At 43.4% G+C, this 24,579-nt stretch overlaps 1 protein-coding gene and 1 long non-coding RNA gene across 2 annotated transcripts in view; both read right to left on the bottom strand.

The window, feature by feature from the left end:
• Positions 1-5,465: 5,465 nt before the first annotated feature.
• Positions 5,466-24,579, bottom strand: part of LOC109422660 (carboxypeptidase D) — a 100,810-nt gene continuing 81,696 nt past the window's right edge. The window contains exons 7-13 of the mRNA XM_062859279.1: positions 17,704-18,334; positions 17,193-17,602; positions 16,862-17,135; positions 16,427-16,800; positions 6,831-7,694; positions 6,472-6,770; positions 5,466-6,261 (exon numbers count right to left, since the gene is read on the bottom strand). Of these exons, the coding sequence (XP_062715263.1) occupies positions 6,158-6,261; positions 6,472-6,770; positions 6,831-7,694; positions 16,427-16,800; positions 16,862-17,135; positions 17,193-17,602; positions 17,704-18,334 (2,956 nt within the window). The 3' untranslated portion in view covers positions 5,466-6,157. The remainder of the gene's footprint in view (positions 6,262-6,471; positions 6,771-6,830; positions 7,695-16,426; positions 16,801-16,861; positions 17,136-17,192; positions 17,603-17,703; positions 18,335-24,579) is intronic.
• Positions 22,519-24,016, bottom strand: LOC109414718 (uncharacterized). Its single transcript, XR_003894654.2, has 2 exons — positions 22,687-24,016; positions 22,519-22,631 (listed from the first exon to the last, which is right to left on the bottom strand). It is a non-coding gene; the product is annotated as an uncharacterized LOC109414718 (long non-coding RNA).

The raw sequence follows: 24,579 nt of genomic DNA, 5'->3' as shown, positions 1-24,579 counted from the left end.
ATGCAAATTATTCCATAGAAAATCTCTCAAACAAACTTCTCGAAGCCGCTGAAAAATCCATTCCTCGGACATCTGGGAACGTTGGTGGAAAAGCCATGATATGGTGGAATAATACAGTAGAGGAAGCAGTAAAAAAAAGACGGAAGGCATTAAGAAAACTCAAAAAACTGTCTGTGGAGAACACGAACAGACCACACGCGCTTAAAGATTTTCAACTGGCAAGAGCGTTTGCAAGAAAAACTATTCGTGATGCTAAGACAGACTCGTGGAAAAAGTTTTGTGAAAGGTTTACACCAAACACAAGCTCAAAAGAAATGTGGGAAAACTATGGAAGATTGTGCGGGAAAACTAAGAAAATTGACGTTACTTTGGTGATTGATGGAGAGCATATATCGGATCCAGTCGCTGTCGCCGATATTCTCGCTGACAAGTTTGAAGATAGTAGTACTGATCAGTTTGAAACTGAGTTAACTTCAAGTGACGATGATTATGAAGAAACCCATTCTACTCAGGTGAGTGACTCGGATTCTCCACTGAACGAAGCTTTTTCGATGTCAGAGCTTATGGAAGCCATAAAAACGGCTAAGGGACAATCTGTTGGAAATGATTTGATTGGTTATCCCATGATTCAGAACCTGTCGATGAATGGTAAGTTGGAACTTCTTGATGCTTATAACAAGATCTGGGCAGAAGGGCGATTTCCTGAAGACTGCAAAAAGGCAATTGTTGTTCCTACTCCGAAAACAGAAACTGTTTATCGTGCAGCTGAAGGTTTTCGTCCAATATCATTACTCAGTTGCGTCGGCAAAGTTTATGAACGGATGGTTAATAGAAGACTAGTAAATTTTCTTGAAAGCGAAGGTTTTTTCCACCCAAATCAGCATGCGTTTCGCTCTGGTAAAGGCACTGGAACTTACTTTGTTCAACTAAGAGAAATTATTGAGAATGCTTTACTAAATGACCAACATTGTGAAGTTGCCATTTTAGACATAAAAAAGGCATATGATTAGGCATGGCGGCCACACATAATGAAAAACATCAAACGTTTAAATGTCGGAAGCACAGGGTGTCTACTCATAACTCAAAATAAAATTCCCTGAGTTTTCCAGGTTTTTCCAGGGGAAATTTTGAATGTTTATAATTCAAAAAATAAACCAAATTTTCTAAAAATTTGGGATTTCTATCAAAGTTTCTTCCTGGATTTCTGCAGAAGTTTTTCACGAGGTATCTTGGAGTACCTCCCGATATTTCTTCCAGAGGATTCCGATTGGCTTCCAGAGTTTCTTGCTGGATTCCTTCTGAAGATCCATTCAAAATTATTCAAAGTTTCTACACACATGTCACTTAGTGTTCTCCCAGGATAGCTTTCAAACAGTCTCGGGATTTTTTCGGATAGTTTGCCAATATTTCTCTTGGTTTTCCGCACGGAATTTCGCTTGTAGCTACTCACAGGATTCCATGAGATTTTCAGAGTTCCTCTTGGGATGTCCTTAATATTTCCACTCGGGATTACTCTTTGAACTTTTTTCCGAGATGTCTCATTTTTTTCAAGTTTTTCTTGAAGTTCCTGTCAAAATTTCTTCAATAAGATTTTGCGGACTTTCTCACAAGATGTCACTTGGATTTCTTTGAATATTTCTCCGCATATTTCTTATAAGGAACTTCGTAAGTTATCCCAGTAGACATTCTGAGAAAACCCCGTGGAAAAATCTCCGCAAAAAATCTGGGAGTACCTGTTAAAGAAATTCCTGAGGGAGTATCCAGAATCTTGGGACAATTTCCGGTAAAGATTGCGGGAAGAGTTCCAGAAATATTGCATAGAAAGAATTCACGGAAATAAGAAATATCAGCAATAGCTCCTCCAGGAATCCTAGTTGCTCCGGAAAAAATCTTAACAGAAAGTCCAGGGTAAATTTAAAAAAAATCTTAGAGATATCCCAGGACCAACAACGAAAGTTATCTTTTGAGAGAAGTTCCGGGAGAAACTCCGAATTAAATCTCAGGTGAATCTTCAAAATAAACCCCACGAGAGCCTTCAAGAAATATACCAACTAAAACTCCTGCAGAAAGCCAGAAAGGAACTCAAGAAGAAAGCTCACATCAATTTCTTGAAGATTTTACATAAAAAACGCTTAAAATAATCTTGGGAGGAACTCCTGCAGAAAATTTGTGAAAAAATCCATAAGAAATTTATGGAGGAACTCTAGTAGAAATTCCAGGAATGACTTCTGTAGCAACTCTGAGAGAAATTCTGGGAAAAATCTCCTGGGGAAGTTTCAAGAGGAATAGCGGAAAGAATCGCGTAAAATCTCCAAGAGGAATCCCGAGAGAAATTCTAGGAAAAAAATTGAGACAACCTCTACCATTTATCCTGATAGGAATTCTTACAGAGAATTCAGGATAAATTATGTTAGAAATTCTACGATTTTTTCTTCGGGCAATACGCAGGAGGAACTCCGGGAAAATCTTACGAGGGGCTCTTAGAGCAATCCCGGGAAGAAATTCTGGAAAGAAATTATGTGGTATCCCCGTGAAAAACTCCAATGCTGAAAATGAATCCAAAAGTTCACCTATCCGGGAAAATTTCAAAAAGGAATACCAAGAAAAAAAGCGTGAAAAATACGGAAGGAATTTTGTGAGAAATCCTGGGAGGCATTCCAAGAAGTATTTCTAAAGAGATTCCAAATAGAAACCCTGACAGAATTTCTGGAAAAATCTTTATAGCAGAATTTCTATATGGATTTTAACATCCAGGTTTATCCACGTTCACCTGGAATTTGCAGCATTTTATCGGAATCGTCGTTTTGTTGGAAATTTGATAGGTTTCAAAAATATTTGTTTAGTCAGTTAGATCTTACTACAAACATGTAGTAAAATCTCATTTTCGAAAGAAGAAAACACTACATACTCGAAAACTGTTTTATTCATATGAACAATTCAGTCATCTCTATGGACTCTTGTTTTGAGTAGATCTACAAGTAGTAAACTTTACTACTTTTTATTCATATGACCCTATGTTTTATTTTTTCATCGGAGTAACATTTCCCTGAGTATTCAAGAAATTCCCTGAGTATTCCAGGTTTTCCCTGTTTAATAAAATTCCCTGAGAATTCCCGGTTTTCCAGGTTTTTCCAGGTAGTAGACACCCTGAATATGAAAGCCTGCATAGAGAATTTCCTTCGTGATCGTCATTTCCAGGTGACAGTTGGCAACCAAAAAAGTTTTACTCGAACGCAATTGAATGGGGTCCCACAGGGATCCGTGTTATCCGTAACCCTATTTTTAATTGCTATAAATGGTGTATTCAAAGAGATACCAAAAAAAGTATTTTGTCTTATTTATGCCGACGATATTATATTAATTTCTGTTGGTAAATCGTATCGATGGGCAAGGCGCCGTATAGCTGGCGCCATTGCAAAAGTAAGTCGATGGCTTCATGAAGTACACTTTTCTGTGTCAGCTGAAAAATCTAAAATTATTCATATCTGTAATCGACGCCATCGATGGAAAGGTCAGAGAAAACCAATTAAAATTGATGGAACAGAAATCCCGGATGTTAAAACTGCGAAAATTCTTGGAGTATTTGTAGACAGTAAATGGAAATTTCAAAAACACTTCCGCGAAACTATCCGCAGTATGAAAACACGTATAAATCTCCTTAAAGCAATTTCCTACAGAGCAAATCGAATATCACTTGAACGAATCTTCGAAGCAGTATGTGTATCGAAACTTTTATATGGAGTGGAATTATTTGGAACTAAATGCATTAAACCGTATACTAAAGTGTATAACAAAGCTCTTAGGATTGTTACGGGAGCCTTCTGCACAACACCTGGATTTACCACCGCGATAGAAGCAGGAATTTTACCATTTGATAGTAGAGTATTTGAAACAATGATTCGGAGATATTGCAAATATGCTGAAAATCCTAATGTTACAACTGCAATCATAGAATCTGAGGTGAAACAAATGTACACTGCAATAACTAGCTCGACCTTGCCAGACATCGGAAAACTGCTTTGGATTGGCCGTCGTCCGTGGAACAAACCAGCCCCTACTGTAGACTGGTCTGTACGAGAGATGACTAAAAAGTCCGAAACACCAGCTTCAAATCGCTTGAAAGCCCTATCCATCATCGAAGGAAAATATCATAGCTATCATAAATTATACACGGACGGATCGAAAGCGGATGGCTTAGTGGGAATCGGAGTAAAAGGTCCTGATATGGTAGTATCTCATCAACTTCCGGAAGAATGCAGTGTTTTTTCTGCCGAAGCAGCGGCTCTATTGAAAGCCATAGATCTTGCTCATTTCTCGCCAACGGTAATATTTTCAGATTCAGCTAGTTGCTTAGCTGCCATTGAAAAGGGATGTATTAAACATCCATTTTTGCAATTGATAGAAAAGAAAATGTCTAATAAACAAATTGTTCTCTGTTGGATCCCCAGTCATGTTGGAATATCTGGCAACGAGGATGCTGATCGCGCCGCCAATTCGGGAAGAACAGGTACAATTCTAACTACAACGGTTCCTGCTATGGATGCAACTCGGACAGTACGTGAACAAATTCGGAAAAGCCACCAACGGAAATGGGATTCTGAAAAGCATCATCTACTGAGAATTATAAAACCAACAGTTTATAAATGGAATGACCGTCCAAGAAGAGAAGAGCAAAGAATTCTATCTCGTTGTCGTTTAAATCACACATGTTTCACAAAACAAAGTCTCTTGGGCGAGAAAAATGTAACAAATTGTAAACATTGTAAAACAGTTCTAGATATTAAACACATATTGTAATCGATTGTCCAGATTTCCAAGATGCAAGAAAAAAGTTCAAATTAAGTCAAAATTTTACTGTAGCGATGAGTAATAATAGAAGAGAAGAAAATAGGTTAATTTCATTTTTAAGAAACATAGAGCTGTATCATAAATTGTAATATGATTCAAAAATAGAGGTGAATGAACGGTTATGTTTAAAGCCTCTCTAATAAAATAAATAATAATAATAATTCCAGGTGATGATTCCTGGAGAAATCCAAAGAGGTATTTCTAAAAAAGTTCGAAGGAAATATCATGCAGGAATTCGAAAGAAATCATGTGAGAAATTTCTGAATCCCAAATAGAAACCCTAGAAAATCTATAGAGGACAGCGAATCTATCGAGGAATCCTGGATAAACCCTAAGGAATTCCAAGATAAATTATTTGGAAAAATCCTGAAGGCATACTAAGACATTTTTTTGTAGATATCCCTAGACAGATTCCCGGAGCAACTCCTGAATGAATCCCCGGTAGAATTTCTGGAAGAATCGTTGTAGGAATTCCTGAAGGAATCCTGAGAAGAGGTGTTCGTTAAATTCCGCACGTTAAATAAACTATCACAGAAACCAAGAAAAAAAAACACCCTGTAATACACCTCATATTGCTTTCTTTCATTTCCATACACAAGTGTAATTCGCACATTACATAACGTCGTTACTAACATTTATTACAAAAAGTACTTTGTAGTTAAGTTGTTACTAACCATCAACGCTCCGCGCAGAGAGCGTTTCATACAGAACCATCATTCTCGAGATTGGTTTTCAGTTTCCGGCTTTTCAAAATAATATCTACCTCATTCTAACAACCGTTATAGGAGAGCACGTCGTGTAGAACAACAATATTTCTAATCAACCTATAATGGGAGACAACTCTTTTTTTCATGCGCTTTCCAATTGCCTTTGTGCAATGATTCGATTCTTGATCAGTACCTATAAGTTATCACATTTTCTTGTTTTATTTCATTGTGCTTGCGCGTTAACGGGGAAGCATTTTAGTTACTCTTGATTGCACAAGCTGGATAGTTTTTTTTTAAAGAAAATTGTCCGCGCAAAAGATATAATTGACATCGTTTGAGATTGGAATGATTCGATTTCGGAACGAAAAAATATAGGAAAAGTAAGGCTTAGTTCTCGATTCTAAGTCGCAAGGAAATTATTCGTTTTTAGAAAAGCAGTTTTAGCTTTGCAGGTAGAGATTAGCTTTTACATAACTTACACATCTATCCCGGAGGCGAATGTTACTCGGCTGATGATGGCAGCGCTTGGATGTAACACAGTTTTCTTTTACGAGAATAACGCTAACTCTATGCAATTATGCATAGACATTAGACACCTAGGTCTAACTGTTTCGGAATGATGAGTTGAGCATCACAATTTCCTCCTCGCTGTCGTCTTCGGTGTCGGTAATCGGGTCCCGTTCGTCATCGTAGTAAGGTTGGAGCTCTGTTTGGAGAGTGAAAGATATTTGTAATATATAATTGTATAACGATTCGAATGCAAGATCGGCCAACAGCATCAACAGAGAAAGCATGAATTGGAACAATATGCGGAGTTTTTATGCAACTATCAAAGGTGAGCATGACAAGACTGCGCGAGTGCCGGTCTTGTGGCAATTGCAAATAGGTATGATATGAAACACCTCTATCAACTTACTCTTGGTGGGCGCTCGGAAAAGTTCCGTTTCACCGTCTTCATCGTCGTCGAACAGTCGCTTCGTCTGCTCGCCGCCCTTCTGCGGTAGCATCGAGAAGTTGTAGTAGTAGCGGGAGTTTCGCCGGCGGGACTGAATGTACATGAAGACCATCACGCCGCAGGCAATTATGGCAACCGAGGCACATCCGGCCAGAATGACGAACAGTAAGCGTGGGATACCCATGACCCGCTCGTCCCGCTTCAGGTGGAATATCACGCCGGACAGTTCGCCACCCGCTACCTGCTCCATGTGGATGTAGCTAGATTAGAAGCAAAAGTTTAAAAGATCGATCTAATTGATTAATATATGCAAATCTCACCGATCACCAGTCGTATATCCGCTGACTTCCACGTGCACCATGAAATCTGTCTGTTGGATTCCGTCCAGCTGGAATTTACCCAGGTAGTCGGTGTAGGTCGTCGCGTTCGTCACACGATTCCGGATGAAGACCTTCGAGTTCGCCAGCGGGTGGTTACCCTCGTCCAGAACCAAACCGGTGATTCTACCCTGCGTTAAACCGCCATCGGTGGGGAAAATTCTCATCTTTTCGCGTGGTTCCAAAACAGCGAAACTGCCGTTTCGTATCGGTTTCATGCTGGTGGACACGACCGTCTGCGGGTGCAACGGTTCTACGCTACCTTCGCCCATGGGTCTTGCCGAGAGTTGCATAATGATGTCGCCCATGTCCAGAATTTGATCCTGGTTCAGCAGAATGGGCCTAATAATCGAGGTGTAATTGACGCAACTGAACTCAATCTCCATCGATCCGGAGGGCAGGACCACCCGGAAATGCGCCAGATTGGGCGTGACCTTGTAAATCAGATTGTTCCCTCGCACTTTAAGGATAGCTTTACGCAGGGGATTACCGGCCGGGTCCCGGACGTATCCCTTGATTCCGGTGTCGATCAACCGGAGGAAGTTGGTCATCCGTTCGAGATGTTGACGCCAAACGGTGGCAATGTCCGTTTCCTGTGGCATTTTGCAGCATCCCAGCTGCAGCGTGAACATGGGCACCTTATAGAGACTGTGAAGCTGATTGGTGAGGCGCTGGATGGCGTCCGCTTGGTACAGTCGGGACGTTGTTTCCGGACACTGCTCGTTCGTTACCACGGTGTATTTGTGTCCTTTGATTTTCTCGGCAAACCGCGGATAGATGGCCACCTTGTCGTCTGTGTTGGGGTAGCTGTAAGAATGAATTCATTTAAGATTATTTCAATAGGAGAAGTTTGAAAATGGTGAGTTCTGCTTGTATTGGGTAGTCAAATGTCGTTTTCGATTTTGATACAGTTCCAACGAATTAGACAAAAGAGTGTGATCATTTCTTCAATCCAGATTCTTCTTTCGTAAAAATCTTTATACCATGAAAGTGTGTCATACGTAGATAGACCATCATAGCGCAGAGAGCACTATAATCATAGAATAGTGCATTACGGCGTATGATATACCACACCACTGGCGATATTCAGAAGATTAAACGTTTGGCAGTTCAGTATACTCACTACGAGCGCTGGATTAGGTATCGTGTGGATATCGACACTAGGCGCAGGTAAGAGGAAATCTGATCTTTTGAATGGACTCAAAAACGAGTTTACTCAAGCAGCAGGATCGTCAATGGGTAGAATTTTGTGGTAGAATTGAAATACAAAATGGCAAAGGAGAAGAAACAAATGCGCTCTTCAGAAGTAGGTAAATTAAATTTTGTGCAATCAACACGAGCAGCGGATATGTGAATACGAAACACTCCGCCTTCAAACAAGAGAACTATGGAGAGTAAGTTACAGTGTCTTCGTAGAATAGGGCAGCTGTTACAGTCCCTAACAACAGTGAGTTGCCAGTGTGCAAAGAAAGCCCTTCGTGTACGGAATAAAGCGTAAAAGCAGGGACCTGCATCAGGAGATTCAAGAGATCATCAATCGAAGCGAGGATCAGTCTTGGCAGTACTTGTTGCCCTCCGTTACCTTCGTGGTTTGAACTTATGATCATGCCCCATACTATAAGCGTCAAGCACACTGCCCATGATCGCATAATTGTCCCATATGAATAGGAAACCCAGCAAAGATGGGACTGATATGCGATCATGGGCAGCACAGCAATGTCAAACCTCCGTTTCTTCTCCTTCGCCTGTCGACTCTCGAGGTCAAGCAGCTGTTGCATTACCGCACAATCTACGGCAAACCTGCCAAGTGTGCTGCCTCAGCGGCGTTCTCAAGCTATTGGTACGTATCGAATCGATCGCTGAGTGACTCAGAAGTAGTCACGCTGTAGATATCCGAATCCGGTGGAATCACAAACTAACGCAAGTGTACACGGTGAAGAACCTCGGCTTACCGCAGTACATAGACAGCAGACTATGGAGAATGCTTTGGAAGCACGATTATCGAAGGCAGAACGACGTATCCGATTCCTTGAGAAGCGATTAGCCTCGAACCCCGTCCGTTGTGGTACTTGCCGATTCGAGTCGCTAATGAGAAAAAAGGCCAGAAAAGTTCGCATCATCTGGGATGTTGTATAGCAAAAATTGAGAGCATATTGCTGAACTCTATGCTGCTTACTTTTGGCTGTGATGTTTCCGCACCGGGAGCGCCAAGTAGCAGTGCCAACAAGGAAATGTTTGCTCCCCAGCTCACTCACAGTTCGCCAAGGAAGATTCCACTACTCAAAAATAGGGTAAAGCTTCGGCTTGTTATAAACAGTTATGAGCATCTACGAACTCCTGGGACTGACGTCGTCGTTACTGAATCACGACAAAATACTTATGTAGGCGGAAGATCCAGAAAGCTTCAAAACTCTTAAGCTGTCCGAAGGTATTTATGGCACAAATACAAAAGTCACTTCCCCGTTATCCATGACTACAATTGGTTTGGTAGTCATGGATAACGGGGAAGGAAGGAGTTGAATATACAGTAGAACAATTTTCTATTTAGCTTCTCTTCTAATCAGTAGACGAAGTTTTGAATGACCCTAGAATGGACAGATATACACAATGTAGATAATTAACATTGCATACAATTTCAAAACACATTTAGGTGGAAAACATACTGACTGAACTGAACGTCCCTTCACATATAACAAATAGAGTACTACAAGCGTTGACAGCAGAGCGAACGAGCATACAGTGGGAAGGAGTCAGGACGGAGGAACGGAGCAAAGGCAAAGGAATTAAACAGGGGTGCCCATTATCACCCTACATTTTTACGCTGATCATCCAGAAAGTTTTGAATGAGGTTAAGAAGAAACACCCTAATATTAACCTATTGGAACTTAATAACGGAAAACTGCCAGTGATTCTAGCTTTTGCAGATGATTTGCTGATTATTGCCAGAACAACAAATGAGATTGAAATAATTATGAAGACACTAAAGATGGAGTTAAAGAAAGTAGGTCTAGAAATTAATGCTAGTAAAAGTGAAATACTAATCAGAGAACCTCAAAGTGATAGGAATATCCCTGAAAAAATCAAAATTGATGGAGAAGAGTATAAAGTTGTGAAAAATATGAAGTACTTAGGGACCTTTCTGACAGAATCGTTAGACAGACCACAAACGACAAGAAAGCGATGTAAGTTAGCTGTAGGGAGCAGTAAAATTATTGTTGAATTTTTAAGGCGATACAAACCGCCTTGGAAATTGGCGAGATTAATATATAAAACGGTAATATCTCAGGCCATAACATACGGTTTGAAAGCGGCAGCTCTTGTAAAAAGAAACAGAAAGTCGATTAGTAAATACGAAATGCAAATTTTAAAAGAAATGATCAGGTACTGTAGAGATAGGCCAAGAGGGAGAGTAAAACTGTCAAGATTGCTAGAGGGGAAGACTGCGGTAAAGAAGATTAGGGTAATGAGAATTAACTACTGGGGTCATATTCAAAGAAGACCTCCTGGTCACCCACTGAAAATTGCACAACAAATAAAATACGAGAAAAAGAAAAGGGGAAGACCAGCTAAAACGTGGAACGATTCAGTCATAGAGGATAAACAAATGATTCAAGGAATATCAGAAGAAGAGTGGATAGAATTAGCAAAGGATAAAGAAAAATTAAAAGGAAAGGCAGAAGAAATATATAGAATTGAGGGCAGTGAGGAGGAATCCGAATCAGAGGTAGAGTAATAAATAAATAATGTAAATATGTAAGTAAATGAACTTGTAAATGAATAAACTTGGAATTATCTGGAATTGAATGTAAAAATAATTAAAAACAAAAATAAATTCATATAAATCGGGAGGAGAAACATATGAATTGGTGTGAAGAATTGAGAACGAGAGAAGATAATGGTGTGGGGAATTAGAGTGCAATAATCTACACAAATTCACCTAATTGAGAAAAAAGCAGATAAGAATAAGAGTATAATTATACTAAAATACCCCACAGATGTTTAAAAATGATACTTTCTCTCCACAGAAGTAATGAATCAACCCAACTGGCAAAGAAGAATCAATGAGAACTGGTAAGATCGTTTCATATACACCGCCTTTAAAACCAACTAAATACGCGCCAGAATCAGAAATGGTTTTTTGATTCAGGAAGTATGATCTCATCTCAGATATCCATTTGATATGTGGATGATATCATGCGGGGCTTATTGTGCATGAAAATGACCTCAGAATGCACGTGTAGGAACAGGCATTCTCGAAATGGGTTGTTGGATTTGCAATAGAGCTATCACCTTCCATCTCCCGGATTAAAGTTGTTTACATATGTTTGATAGAAAAAATATGAAAAAAAAACACAAATGTGTAAACAAATTTCTTCCATAAAAGCACTGCCGGTCAGTGGGAGATGGATTGTACACACACACACACACACACACAAATACAAAAGTCACACCACTTCGCGAGCTGTCCGCGAAATACCTGTGGGTTCGACTTGCGATGAATGACCGTGGATTTAGAAACAAAAAGCGAATGTAGCATTAAAGTTGGGAAAGAAGCTTTCAAGTAACGCGAACCGGTGGGGTTTCATGGTCTTCCAAGGGCCCGACTTTCTCTACCGTAGCGCATATCCTAAGTTGATGATTCCAGAGGAATATAGGGTACATACATACATTTATTTGTTCAACATCACGCTTAAGACAAAACATAATCAACAATAGTACGCCACAATACTCGGTTTGTGGCTGCCGCTCTCCATCCTCGGTTGCTCCCAATGCTCGCCAGGTTACGCTCCACCTGGTCCGCCCATCGTGCTCTCTGCGCTCCACGCCTTCTTGTGCCAACCAGATCAGTAGCAAACACCAGCTTTGCAGGGTTGTTGTCCGGCATTCTTGCAACGTGCCCTGCCCATCGTATCTTTCCGGCTTCTAGATGCTGGGTTCGCCGTAAAGTGCAGCGAGCTCGTGGTTCATTCTTCTCTTCCACACACCGTTCTCCTGCACGCCGCCGAAGATCGTCCTTAGCACCCGTCGCTCGAAAACTCCGAGTGCTTGCAGGTCCTCCTCGAGCATCGTCCATGTCTCGTGTCCGTAGAGAACCACCGGTCTTATTAACGTCTTGTAGATGGTACATGGTACAGTTTCTTCTGGAGCCCATAGTAGGCACGACTTCCACTGATGATGCGCCTTCGTATTTCACGGCTCACGTTATTGTCAGCCGTTAGCAAGGAACCGAGGTAGACGAATTCTTCTACCACCTCGAAAGTATCCCCATCTATCGTAGCATTGCTGCCAAGGCTTGTCCTGTTTCGCTCAGTCCCACCTACCAGCATGTACTTTGTCTTAGCCGCATTCACCACCAGTCCGACCTTTGCTGCTTCACGTTTCAGGCGGGTGTATATTTCTGCCACCGTTGCAAATGTTCTAGCAATAATATCCATGTCATCCGCAAAACAGACAAATTGGCCGGATTTCGTGAAGATCGTACCCCGGCTCGTCGCATCACACCTTCCAGGGCGATGTTGAATAGTAGGCAGGAGAGTCCATCACCTTGTCGCAGTCCCCGTCTAGATTCTAATGAACTGGATAGTACAGCCGGAACGCTTACGCAGTTTTGCATACCGTCCGTCGTTGCTTTAATCAGTCTAGTCAGCTTCCCAGGAATGATTCTCCATGATTCTCCATAGCTCTGCGCGGTCGATACTGTCGTATGCCGCTTTGAAGTCGATGAACAGGTGATGCGTTGGGACCTGGTATTCACGGCATTTCTGGAGGATTTGCCGTACGGTAAATATCTGGTCCGTTGTTGACCGGCCGGCGATGAAGCCGGCTTGATAACTTCCCACGAACTCATTCGTTTTAGGTGACAGACGACGGAAGATGATCTGGGATAGCACTTTGTAGGCACCATTCAAAATTGTGATTGCCCTGAAGTTCTCACATTCCAAATGGTCGCCTTTTTTGTGAATGGGACAGATTACCCCTTCCTTCCACTCCTCCGGTAGCTGTTCGGTTTCCCAGATCCTGACTATCAGCCGATGCAGACAGGTGGCCAACTTTTTTGGGCCCATCTTGATGAGTTCAGCTGCAATACCAGCCTTACCAGCTGCTTTGTTGGTTTTGAGCTGATGAATGGCATCCTTAACTTCCCTCAGCGTGGGAGTTGATTCATTTCCGTCCTCCGCTGCACTGGCGTCGTCGTTTCCTCCGTTGCCGTGGGCTCCCGTGCCTATGTTCTCCACGCCGTTCAGGTGCTGATCGAAGTGCTGCTTCCACCTTTCGATCACCTCACGTCCGTCCGTCAAGAGGCCTCCGTCTTTATCCCTGCATATTTCGGCTCGCGGCACGAAGCCGTTGCGGGATGCGTTGAGCTTCTGATAGAGCTTTCGCGTTTCTTGGGAACGGCACAGCAGTTCCATTTCTTCACACTCCGCTTCTTCCAGGCGGCGCTTTTTCTCCCGAAAGAGGCGGGTCTGCTGTTTCCGCTTCTGTTTGTAACGTTCTACGTTCTGTCGAGTCCCTTGCTGCAGCATTACCGCCCTCACTGCGTTCTTCTTCTCCAAAACCGTTCTGCACTCTTCGTCGAATCGTCGATTTCGTTCCACGTATCCGATGGTGCTTTCGGCTGCGTCGTTGATGGCTGCTATCACTGTACTCCAGCAATCTTCTAGAGGGGCCTTATCGAGCTCGCTGAAGCGACATCCGGTTGTTTCAGTCGCTCTAGGTTGTACCGTAGCGGTCGCCGGTACCGTACATTGTTGATGACGGAGAGTTTTGGGCGCAGTTTCACCATCACCAGGTAGTGATCAGAGTCGATGTTGGCACCACGATAGGTTCTGACGTCGATAATGTCGGGAGAAGTGCCGTCCGTCAATCAGAACATGGATGATTTGAGATTCTGTCTGATGTGGTGATCTCCAGGTGTAACGATAAGGGAGGCTGTGTTGCAAAAAGGTGCTACGTATGGCCATATTTTTGGAGGCGGCGAAATCAATGAGTCTTCGGCCATTTTCGTTCGTTTGCTGGTGGGCGCTGAACTTACCAATCGTCGGTCTGAATTCCTCCTCCTGGCCTACCTGAGCGTTCAAATCTCCTATGATGATCTTGACGTCGTGGCTTGGGCAGCGATCGTACTCGCGTTCGAGCTGCGCGCAAAATGCGTCCTTGTCATCATCAGTAATTCTGGAGTGTGGGCTGTGCACGTTTATTATGCTGAAGTTGAAGAATCGGCCCTTGATCCTCAACCTGCACATTCTTTCGTCAATCGGTCACCAACCGATCACGCGCCTCTGCATATCACCCATCACGATGAAAGCTGTTCCCAGCTCGCGTGTGTTGCAGCAGCTCTGGTAGATGATTTGATTACCTCTAAACGTTCGCACCATGGATCCTGTCCAACACACCTCCTGCAGCGCTACGATGCCGAACCCGCGGTCCTTCAGTGGATCGGCGAGTATGCGGGTGCTCCCAATGAAGTTGAGAGATCGGCAGTTCCACGTACCGAGTTTCCAATCGCAAGTCCTTTTTGTTCGCTGGGGTTGTTGCCGTTGGTCTCGGTTTGTACTATTCTGTTGCTGATTTTCCGTTACTTTGTTTTTTTACGGCTGGCTCGTAGGGCCTGACACTAACCCCCTATTTTCCGGAGGACCATAGTGCACAGTTAAGCTTAGAGTCCTTTCCTGGCACTCGGACGTAGATCAGCCGTCCCTAACATGGGGATCAGACGCTGTTGTGAGCCGCTTTTCCTGGAGAACAGACGCTCAGGTTTGCCGAAACAAACCTCCCTTCCCTGTCAGCCTACGATCAAAGTTCCCACCGGGCTTAGTTACCCGATCTTCCCTAAGGTTGCTCATAGTTTCTGGCCGGTACCACGAGGAGGTAGGGATAGGAGTTGCTGGGCAGAGGCTAGTGGATCACAATGGGATCTGAATTGCGCAGCATACCCAGCCTTTACCGTGCCCCTGGCAAAACATGCACGCACAATAGGAAAGCCAACAGGAACACACAAACAAGCAGTGTAAAGCAAACGGCTGAAATGGTGCCGTCTTCAACACAGTTGCAGAACCCAGGCGATCAAACGCAGCGTGGTATCAGAAGGTCGGCTCCAGAGGCACGTTCTCCTCCATTTGGGAAATTTGTGCCATACAAGATATTACGCAGCGTGGTAATAACACCGATAAAGAACAACAACCATAGCGCCCGCAGAAAAATGTTCGCAAGCTAAGTACACCGGAGAGCATATCACCACCGCCCAAAAGAGTGGATGGAAAACCCGCACCCGCATCAACTACAACGAAAGAGGAGGAATGTGATAACAATGACAGCGATATGGATTCGGTCAGTAGTTTGAATCTTCCCGATTCAGAACCCTAGCCAGCCCGTGATGACGTTGATAAACGGAAAGAACGGTTCAACAAGCATTCTAGGAAAGTGGATTGTAATGTAGTATAGTTAGTGTTGTTGGATGTAATATAGTTACTAACTATTAGTTAGTGTTTTATCTGATAGACCTGAATGACTTTTTTAAAGTTAAAAGGTCTTTAATAAAATTTAAAAAAAAAATCCGAGACTCCCCCCTCCTAAAATGATACGTCATTTAGAGACGACTCCTAAACGGTGAAAAAGAACGAGAACTGAACGAAAGTTGAATTCGGTTGAAAGCGATAAAGCGCAACCAAGAGTGCACTGATTTGGCGCCGCCGCCGTAGCTCGCGCAGAACCTTATTGGGGTGAGTGAGAGAGGGTGGAAATCTCGAGACGGAGCCGAGATGGTACGCAGGGGTTCGTGGACTCGGGACTAGGTGGATGAATTCAGTCAGGTTTTTATTGTAGTATCGATCAGATGTGCAATTTATGCTACAAAACTCATGTGTATCGACCGCGAAGGAAACAATGGTGGCTACCAGGAGGAGAGAACACTTTTGAATTGTTGAACAGTGGAAAGGGAAAAGTGACAAGTACAATTCAAATCGACGACGGCGGACAGGCTGTGGAACCTCCAATGCTAGACGAGGTCAAGGCATCCATTACAGGGCTGAAGAGCAACAAAGCTGCTGGGAAGGACATACTCCTCACCGGGCTTCTCAAGCACGGTAGTGGGCAGCTGTAAGAGAATGAACTGCCTGCCAATTGGTTGGATGGTCTCATTTGTTCTCTGTACAAGAAAGGGCATCGACTGGAGTGCATGAATTACAGAGGAATAATAACACTTGTCAATTCAGCGTGCAAAATTTTGACCGGAATTCTGCTTAACAAGCTGAGGCCGACTGAGGCGAATATCAGGTGTATGTTCACCCTGCGGCAGATTCTCGATAAATTTCGGGAGTTCAACTAGCAGGCCCACCATCTGTTTATTGATTTCAAGGCGGCGCACGATTCAATGGAGTGAAACGAGTTATCGCAGATAATGATCGAACATGGTTTTCCGGCGAAGCTGATCAGACTGTTTTGTGCGACGCTTGACGGATCGAAATCAAACCTCAGTATAAGTTCAACTGATCAACCCAAACGTTATTAAAGCAAGGCTAGGATAAAACGGTACTTACAATACATCATTTCCACCAGCGGCAAAGTTCAGCGCCAAATCGTACTCCTCGTCCTGCAGCATCCGCAGCAGCATATCCTTCTGGTGGTCCGTTTCGGCACTCAGCAACTTGTCGGCCAGCTCTTCCTTAACGACCGGATCGCACACGCTCCGATTGGCACGGAACTGTTCCAACAGCTCGTCCGAATCCATTTTGATGGGCACAAAGTGCAGTACCACGTTTTTCAACAGCTTTAGCAGCGATGGTTCCGGAATGCGGTAACCCGCAAGCACGTGACGAGCCAAATTGATGACCATTTCGCGACCGATGGCCGTACTTTGGAACAGCGAGGACAGAACCAGAATGTGCAGCTTGGTTTCCTCCGGTGTGCCGATCTGTGAAAAATTGGTAGAATTGTTGAATTTAAGACTTGGGCAAATTTTTTTTTAAACTCACATTATCAGTCATCTTCACCGAGGGGAACGCCATCGCCACCTCGTTGTCACCAAATTCCAGCGAAGCAGTTTTGTAGTTCTTATTCTCAAATTCACTCATAATCACGCGCAGTTCGGAATCGCTGTGGTAGCGCGTTCGAACCACATTCTCCAGTGTACGATAGTCGTAAGCCGAGGACCAATGCTGGGGATCGTCTCGCATCAGTAGGAAATCCACCACAACCGCTGAGGTGGCTTCCGGTGGAATACGGACCTGCACGGTTTGTGGTTCGTAACTGAAACATGGAGAAAATAAATCACTCGTTTAAAAATTCGAAGCATCTTAATCTTACCCGGCAGCTTCGGCCGTAACATTGTACAAACCGGGCAGCAGGATCCGATAGAAATCGCCTTCCGCGGTGCTGAACGTGACGTGTTGGATGTTGTTCACCTGGATCGTTGCGTGGCCAATGGGATGTCCGATGGTGCTCTTGACCGTACCGTAGATTCCGTGCTGCGCCTGTTCCACGTATCGCAACAGAGCTTCCCGATTCTGCTGCCAGAAGCTGGGCAGTTCTTCCGCCTTGGGGAACTTATCGCAACCAACTTCCAGTGTGAGTTCGTACGCTCCGCCAACAATGTAGGACCAATCTTGCATACCACCCGTGACGGAGTACCATGCCGCGCCGTTGGTTATGCCGTCTTTGAAGCTTTCCTTGATGTAGGTGGGGCATGGTTTTCCCAGATGCATCGTTGTGTGGGCCTGGAATATGTAGTGATTTATCAAAGTTTCATAACTTCATACGGGGTAATACGAATAGGAAGCAAAAACTAGTTCAAACAAAGAATAAACACAAAGCTTACATTAGCATACGTATGCGCCAGATACTTGAACATCTCGTCCTCCTCAGTCGGATTGTAGACCGTCCGCGGATCACCATACCCATTCGAATAAGCGAAATCCTTCGGCGAATCATCAAACGGATAGTTAGCCACCAGAGCTCCACCGTGCAAATTGGCAGACAGCACGAACGGAATCGAAAGCGACCAGTTCATGACAGCATGCGTCTCCGGTTCCTGTTTCATGTTGTAGTTATTCCTCCCAAACTGATCCGGAAAGTTCCGGTTCAGGTCCACGTTGTTGGCATTGGACCGGCCCTTCAGGTTGTCCTTGTCTTCCATTTCGGATATCTCGTACCCGTCCGGGTTCATGCTGAACAAGATGTGTAGCCGGGTGTTGTTGACCAGCTTTGTGACCCGTTCGGTGCGATTGTAGTTCTCGCACAGGTATTTGGCCAACAGCAGGAGCATTTCACGTCCAACCACTTCGTTGCCGTGCATGTTGGCAATGTATTTGACTTCGGGCTTTCCGGGAATGTGTTTGCCTGGATTGCGGGTGATTTCCATTACCCATAGGTCTCGCTGTTGAACGCTCTTGCCGATGGAGTACAGCCGGGTTATGGATGGGTAATTTCCAGCCAGATCGTGGATCATTCTGTAAATCACAATTTTAAGGAGATTAAACATGGTACATTAATGGAAATTTCAGTAACTACACAAATCTAATGATTTTGCATATTTTGCAAGCGTTTTTTTTAACAAGAAATATTTCTGAAACATAATTCTTTTCAGGTATGTACACCGAATCAATGGAATAAAAAAAATCCATTGGTTACCCTTGTAGGTCAGACCACCTTCAGTCGCGGGAGTTCTTGGAGCAGCTAGAACATCTTTGGAAATTGGTTCTTTGCAACAATGGATTAGTTCATGGACCTGTAGGATGTTAATGTAACAACAATCCATCGATTAAGCTAGCAGATCTTAAGGTATTCACTCGCGGAAGTTCTTGAAGGACCTAGAACATCTTTGGAAATTATTTTTTCAAATAATAATGCTTCATGGACCTGTAGGATGTTGCACCGCATCAGTAATGTAACAAAAATCCATCGATTGCCATTGTAGATCTTAAGGCCTTCACTCTTGGACGTTTTTGGAGGAGCTAGAACATCTTTGGAAATTAGTTCTTTGCCAAACAATACTCCATGGACCTGTAGAATGTTACATCGTATCAATAATCTAACAACAATCCATCGATTAGGCTTGCAGATCTTAACGTATTCACTCACGTAAGTTTATGAAGGACTAAGAACATCTTTGGGAATTAGTTTTTTATAGAATAATGCTTCATGGACCTGTATGATGTTGAACCGTGTCAGTGATGTAACAACAATCCATTCATTACGCTTATAGATCTTAAGACCTTACTCGCGGAAGTCCATGGAGGGTCTTGAATATCTTTGGAACTTTGTTCGTTACAGAACAAGTAATGTTACAACAATCCAGTGAATACGCTTGTAGATCTTAAGGTCTTTATTCACCGAAGTTCTTGGGGGACCCAGAACATCTTTGGAAACTAGTTCTTTACAGAAAATGCTGTATGGACAATTTAGACTGGGTCAACAAAATCGATTTTTTGGAACAAAGCTTTTTCGATTCATTTTAGCGTCCAAAGTAACTGTTCAAAATTTGGGAGCGATTGGTTGCTTCCCCGTATTCCGCATTGCGTTTGAAATTTGTATGGAATTTAGTATGGGAAAACGTGCTTTTTTGCATTTTTCTCATAAATTGAAATTTTTCGTTTAAAACAATCTAACCAATGACGGTAAAGTATAGCCTAGAGTATGCCGGAAAACTTTGCCGAAGACCTCATAGTGATCCGACACTTGTGAAAAAAGTTATAACCTACAGATTGCCCGGTGGTGCTTAACATTTAACATGTAAAGGAATAATATCAATAATAAAATCTCAATTTTTGGCCAAAGTTACCAGGCGAATAACTTTTTTCACAAGCGTCGGATCACTTTGCGGTCTTCGGCAAAGTTTTTCGGCATATCCTAGGCTATACTTTAACGTCATTAGTTACATGGTATTGGACAAAAGAATTCAACTAATGAGTAGAATGCAAAAAAGTACGTTTTCCCATACTAACTTCCATACAAATTTCAATCGCAATGCGGAATACGGGGACGCAACCAATCGCTCCCAAATTTTGCACAGTTGTTTTGGACGCTAATATAGATTGAAAAAGCTTTGTTCCGGGTTGATACGATCAAATTTAAAGTTTCTCCATACAACGTTGACCCACTCTAATGGACATGTGAGATGTTGTATCGTATCAGTAATGTAACAACAACCTATTGATTATGCTTGTAGATCTTAAGACCTTTACTCACGGAAGTTCTTGGAGGACCTAGCACATCTTCTGAAACTATTTCTTTACAGAACATCAATCCATGGATGTTGCACCGTATCAGGAATGTATCAACAATCCATCGATTGCCCTTGTAGATCTTGAGAATTTCACTCGCAAAAGTTCTTGGAGGACCTAGAACATCTTAGGAATTTGTTTCGTTACAGAACAATACTCCATGGACCTGCGTGATGTTGCCCCGTGTCAGTAATATAACAACAATTCATTGATTACGCTTGTAGACCTAAAGACCTTCGAGAGTCCATAGTCATCTGGTTTCTCGGTATAGACCAACAGTCTCGACAGAATGCTTCGCAGATAGGTCTGTATACCGATACGGGTCATTAGGTGGCACTGTAGGCACATCTGCATAGTCATTCCTGAACATGTTAGGACTAGCCTCGATGGCTACTGTCAGAATACCATCCCGACCCGGAGCCTAGTTCAAATAAAGCGACTTCGCTATTGTGATGAGCTCGTCGTTCGTCACCGGGGCAACCCCGCTTTGATCGGTTTGGCCATAGAGGGTCGTGTTCGCTGCCTGCCAGGGATTGTCGAAGCATGCCCGCTTACGCGCCTTAATCTCTTTGTTCAGAGCCAGTTTGGCAATCCAGTGGGCCTAACTTCACTTCATTCTACCCTCATTTGTGCGAGCTCTTCGCATTCTCATCCTAGCGCTTAGGCAGGATGCACGTAGTTCTGCGATTTCTGGATACCTCCAGGATACCGATCTGCGTCTATTTATGGGTAGGGATCGCCTTGGCATTGCGGCGTCACATGCTCGGCTTAGGGTTCCGACTGTATCGTCGCTAAACAGGCCGTTCGTGTTACCCAACCGCAATCGACTGTTCCACAAATGCAGGCTTATCAAAGCGAGTGGTGTACCATCCCCGAAAGTTGTGTCAATGACCCTCGGCTGCAGCTTCTTCCGTTCTGTGGGGTGTCAATATAGTTTACTGTTATTCCCCTTGCGTGTCCATTCCATAGCAAGCATCAATGACAGCAAGCACCATGACGACGGCGCCTGTAAGAAGCTGCCTCATTGAGGAGAGGAGCTTTGGCGGATCACGTCGCCTTCATCGTGTGGTTCCGGATTATGTCAAGTGATTCTACTGTAATTTGCTAAAATGGCGGGGAACGGATTGAACCAGTGAGTTACCTAATATTGACACATTCCACCCTGTATCGATACCCCAGATGGTCACTGTGCGTGTACCCATCGTCTGAGCTAGGGTTCAGACCCAGGCTCCAGAAGGTCACATCGACGATGGACTTTGCACCATTCCTACTGTAGGTATTTTTGCCGCCCACGTTCGCGACATTCACGTTAGCCAGTAGACTGTCGAGTCAAGTCCAGCTTCTCGCGTTAGTCGATTCGACTACCCAGGCGTTAAAGTCTGCACCGATGACTACGGGATTCAATCCCACTAGTACGCTTGATAGCGAATCTAGCATGGACGAGAACTGAACTATTGGTTAGTTGGTCTTCGCTATTGCGAAGCCCTCGTTCGACGTGGAAATTATGTGTGGCCTCACAGTGTTTCAAGTTCAGCTTAGTAACCTGTACTATCGTCGATTATTTCTAAGCTCACGGTAAGTCGAAAAGGAGAGCGTCCAACATAGCTCTGGTCCTCACAAGTTCCTGCCTCATGCTTCCACGGGTCAAGCGATGACATAGACCACCAGCTAAGAGTTGTGTGCTTAGCTGGTAGTGCAGCCTAGGCACTGTTGTCCTTCTGACGTCAGCTAGATTGAGGAGGTACGTCTCGAGCGTCTGTTTACCAAGGGAGTGCGGCTCAAACAGCGTCTGTTCTGGCATCCAGCGGCTGAGTATGAAATGCTCCTCCACCGGAAGCTATACCCAAGGTGGCAGCCCCACCACGGTGGATAGGGGACTTCAGGCCAACAACCTGCTGTCTCCGAAACCCATAAAAACGTTACCAAAACCGAAAATGAAAGATTACGAATTGATTCGACGGCAACGACTTTTAGCGCGAAGCAACGGACAAAAATTGGAACTTGGAATGTATTAACCAAGGGGACGGCAACCTATTTTTTCACTACACTGAGAAAAATATCCATATTGCTGTTATGTGTCAGCTACTATAGATTTTTGCAATTAGATTTTACAAATAGTAACAATGTTCCGTACACATACTTTCGGATGAACTCTCAAGTTATTAGGCGTATGTGTGGCTCTTATGAAATTGAATTCTCGAGTACTTACATTTGATCACTAATGACTTATGTATTTCATTTGGAAAATTTAATACTGTTTTTGCATTCTTCATAGGTACTTTCAACCCGTTTTTATTTTTTTACACGAAGATCAATAAAACATCTTGTTTATTCACTTTATACAATATATTTATCTGTGCAATTTACATATTCCTACATGTTTGTAATGCACCTGTTATTTTTTGGCCGGCAGCAGATCAGCAAATGTGTTGGGGTCCCGCTTGTGGTGATGGAAATTTTGGTAGCATCGTGGTACCGTCGTATGGGGTTCCGCAGCCGTAAATTTGCCGGTTAGTCCAATCAACTGCAATGTAATTACGATTAGATGAGTGATTTTTAATGAGTTATCAGCAACTTACTTGCAACTATTCCCGCAAATCCCTGCATCAAAGCCGCACGCCGGCTACACTGCACCGTACCTCCTGTATGTGCTCCTCGAGGCGTTCCTTTACAACACGTTAAAAATTCTTACTGGAGATGTACGCTGCTCAATGTCCGATCCTTCCACTCGCTCTGAAATAGAAGCATGTACTGTAATATAACAATATTCAGGAAAATATCAATTATTTCATATTTACCCGCTCAATTTCCAGCTATTCAGCTCGTCGTCCATCTTGAAAAAAGGAAGAAAAACAACAAAGTTCACGGGAGGCGTCGGTTCATGAGCAACTATTTGAAATTATGTGTCATACTTTATGGATTTTTACTATAAGGAATGACACATAAAACTGAATCAGTTCCACCAACAAAATTTAAGTGTGGTGATTATAAACATCGAAATGAACTCTGTCCATCAGATATGTGTTTTCACACATAAATAAAATCATTGGATTTTTTGTAGTGTATGGAGTTTGACAGGGTGGATTGTGCCTCCTTACGTGGAGCATAAATTTATGCTCCAGCCAAAATATTCACCAACACAGTCGTGAAATTTGAATGTTTACCTTTTTACGAGGGATATTGGTGCAAAACGCTTGCCTCACATTAGATCTCATAGAAGCGGCGGTCATGAAAAAGTGGCTTAATGGATAATTTTCAATTTGAGAGTGTCAATGTTTAGGTAAAGTTGCTACAGAGAGTGGGAATTGGGTTCTTTAGGGGTATCCGGATTATTTTATAATCGGATTCTCCGCCCAAAAATTAGTTGAAATCCAAAATTTCATAATTTTTGGAGTTCGGGAACTGTTTTTAAAATGCATTTAAAGTTTGTATGGGGAATTTTTTTTGTTCGGGTCGAACTGTCACTTTATCGATTGAACTGTCATTCTATCCATAAAAATGAAAACTGTTTTGTTAATTTAACCATCAAAATAATGGTATTGGAATCAAATAAAATCACGATACACTCAGAAAAATAGCAATATTTTATTCATTTAACAATCCAATCCAATCCCTGCTGCCAGCGTCAACTCAGCCGTCCTGGTCCTGTAGTTGAGACTGAGGAACGGGGCTTCCACCGTGCCTCGCCAGGCAAGTACCCCAATATTAGCATTGCTTCGCGATCTGATTCGTCCTCCGTTCCTAGCATCGAACCCTTGCCACCGGCTTTGGAACTGGCATGCTACAATGATTCCGAATCATCGCCGCATGACGCTGATCCGAATTCCTGCTTACCGGCACTTCCGACTTCATCGAGGTCCTCATCGTTCGCACCGTCCGCAACAACACGAACAAACGTTTCACCGGCCTCCGCAAGTATCCTGATGTACTATCAAAATGTTGGTGGGATCAACAGCTCTATCGCCGAGTACCAGTCAGCAATCAGTGACGGCTGCTACGATGTCTACGCTCTTTGTGAAACCTGGCTGAATGAAAACACCTCGACGAGTCAACTGTTCGACGACTCGTATTCCGTCTATAGGCAGGACCGGTCACCTTCAAACAGCAACAAAAGTTCCGGAGGTGGCGTTTTGCTGGCTGTGCGATCGTGCTTCAAATCGCGTGTGCTTAATCCCCCTGGCGGTCCGATGGTCGAGCAACTATGGATCGCTATCACAACAGCTGACGCAACGCTTTATTTGTGCTTGGTTTATATACCACCTGATCGAGTAAACGATGGCGATATGATCGAGAACCACCTCACCTCGCTCGATTGGGTTGTTGCTCAGTTGGGGCCCAGAGACAACGTTATCATCGTCGGAGATTTCAATCTGAGTGCAATTTCTTGGCAACGCACCTCCTGTGGGTACCTCTTTCCGATTTCTTCTCGATCCTCTATTAGCGCAGCATCACGACAGTTGCTCGACGCGTAC

Source organism: Aedes albopictus, chromosome 3, assembly GCF_035046485.1.
Source record: "Aedes albopictus strain Foshan chromosome 3, AalbF5, whole genome shotgun sequence".
NCBI lineage: Eukaryota > Metazoa > Arthropoda > Insecta > Diptera > Culicidae > Aedes > Aedes albopictus.
The sequence above is the reverse complement of the archived record's forward strand: the minus strand, read 5'-3'. Positions and strand labels throughout refer to the sequence as shown.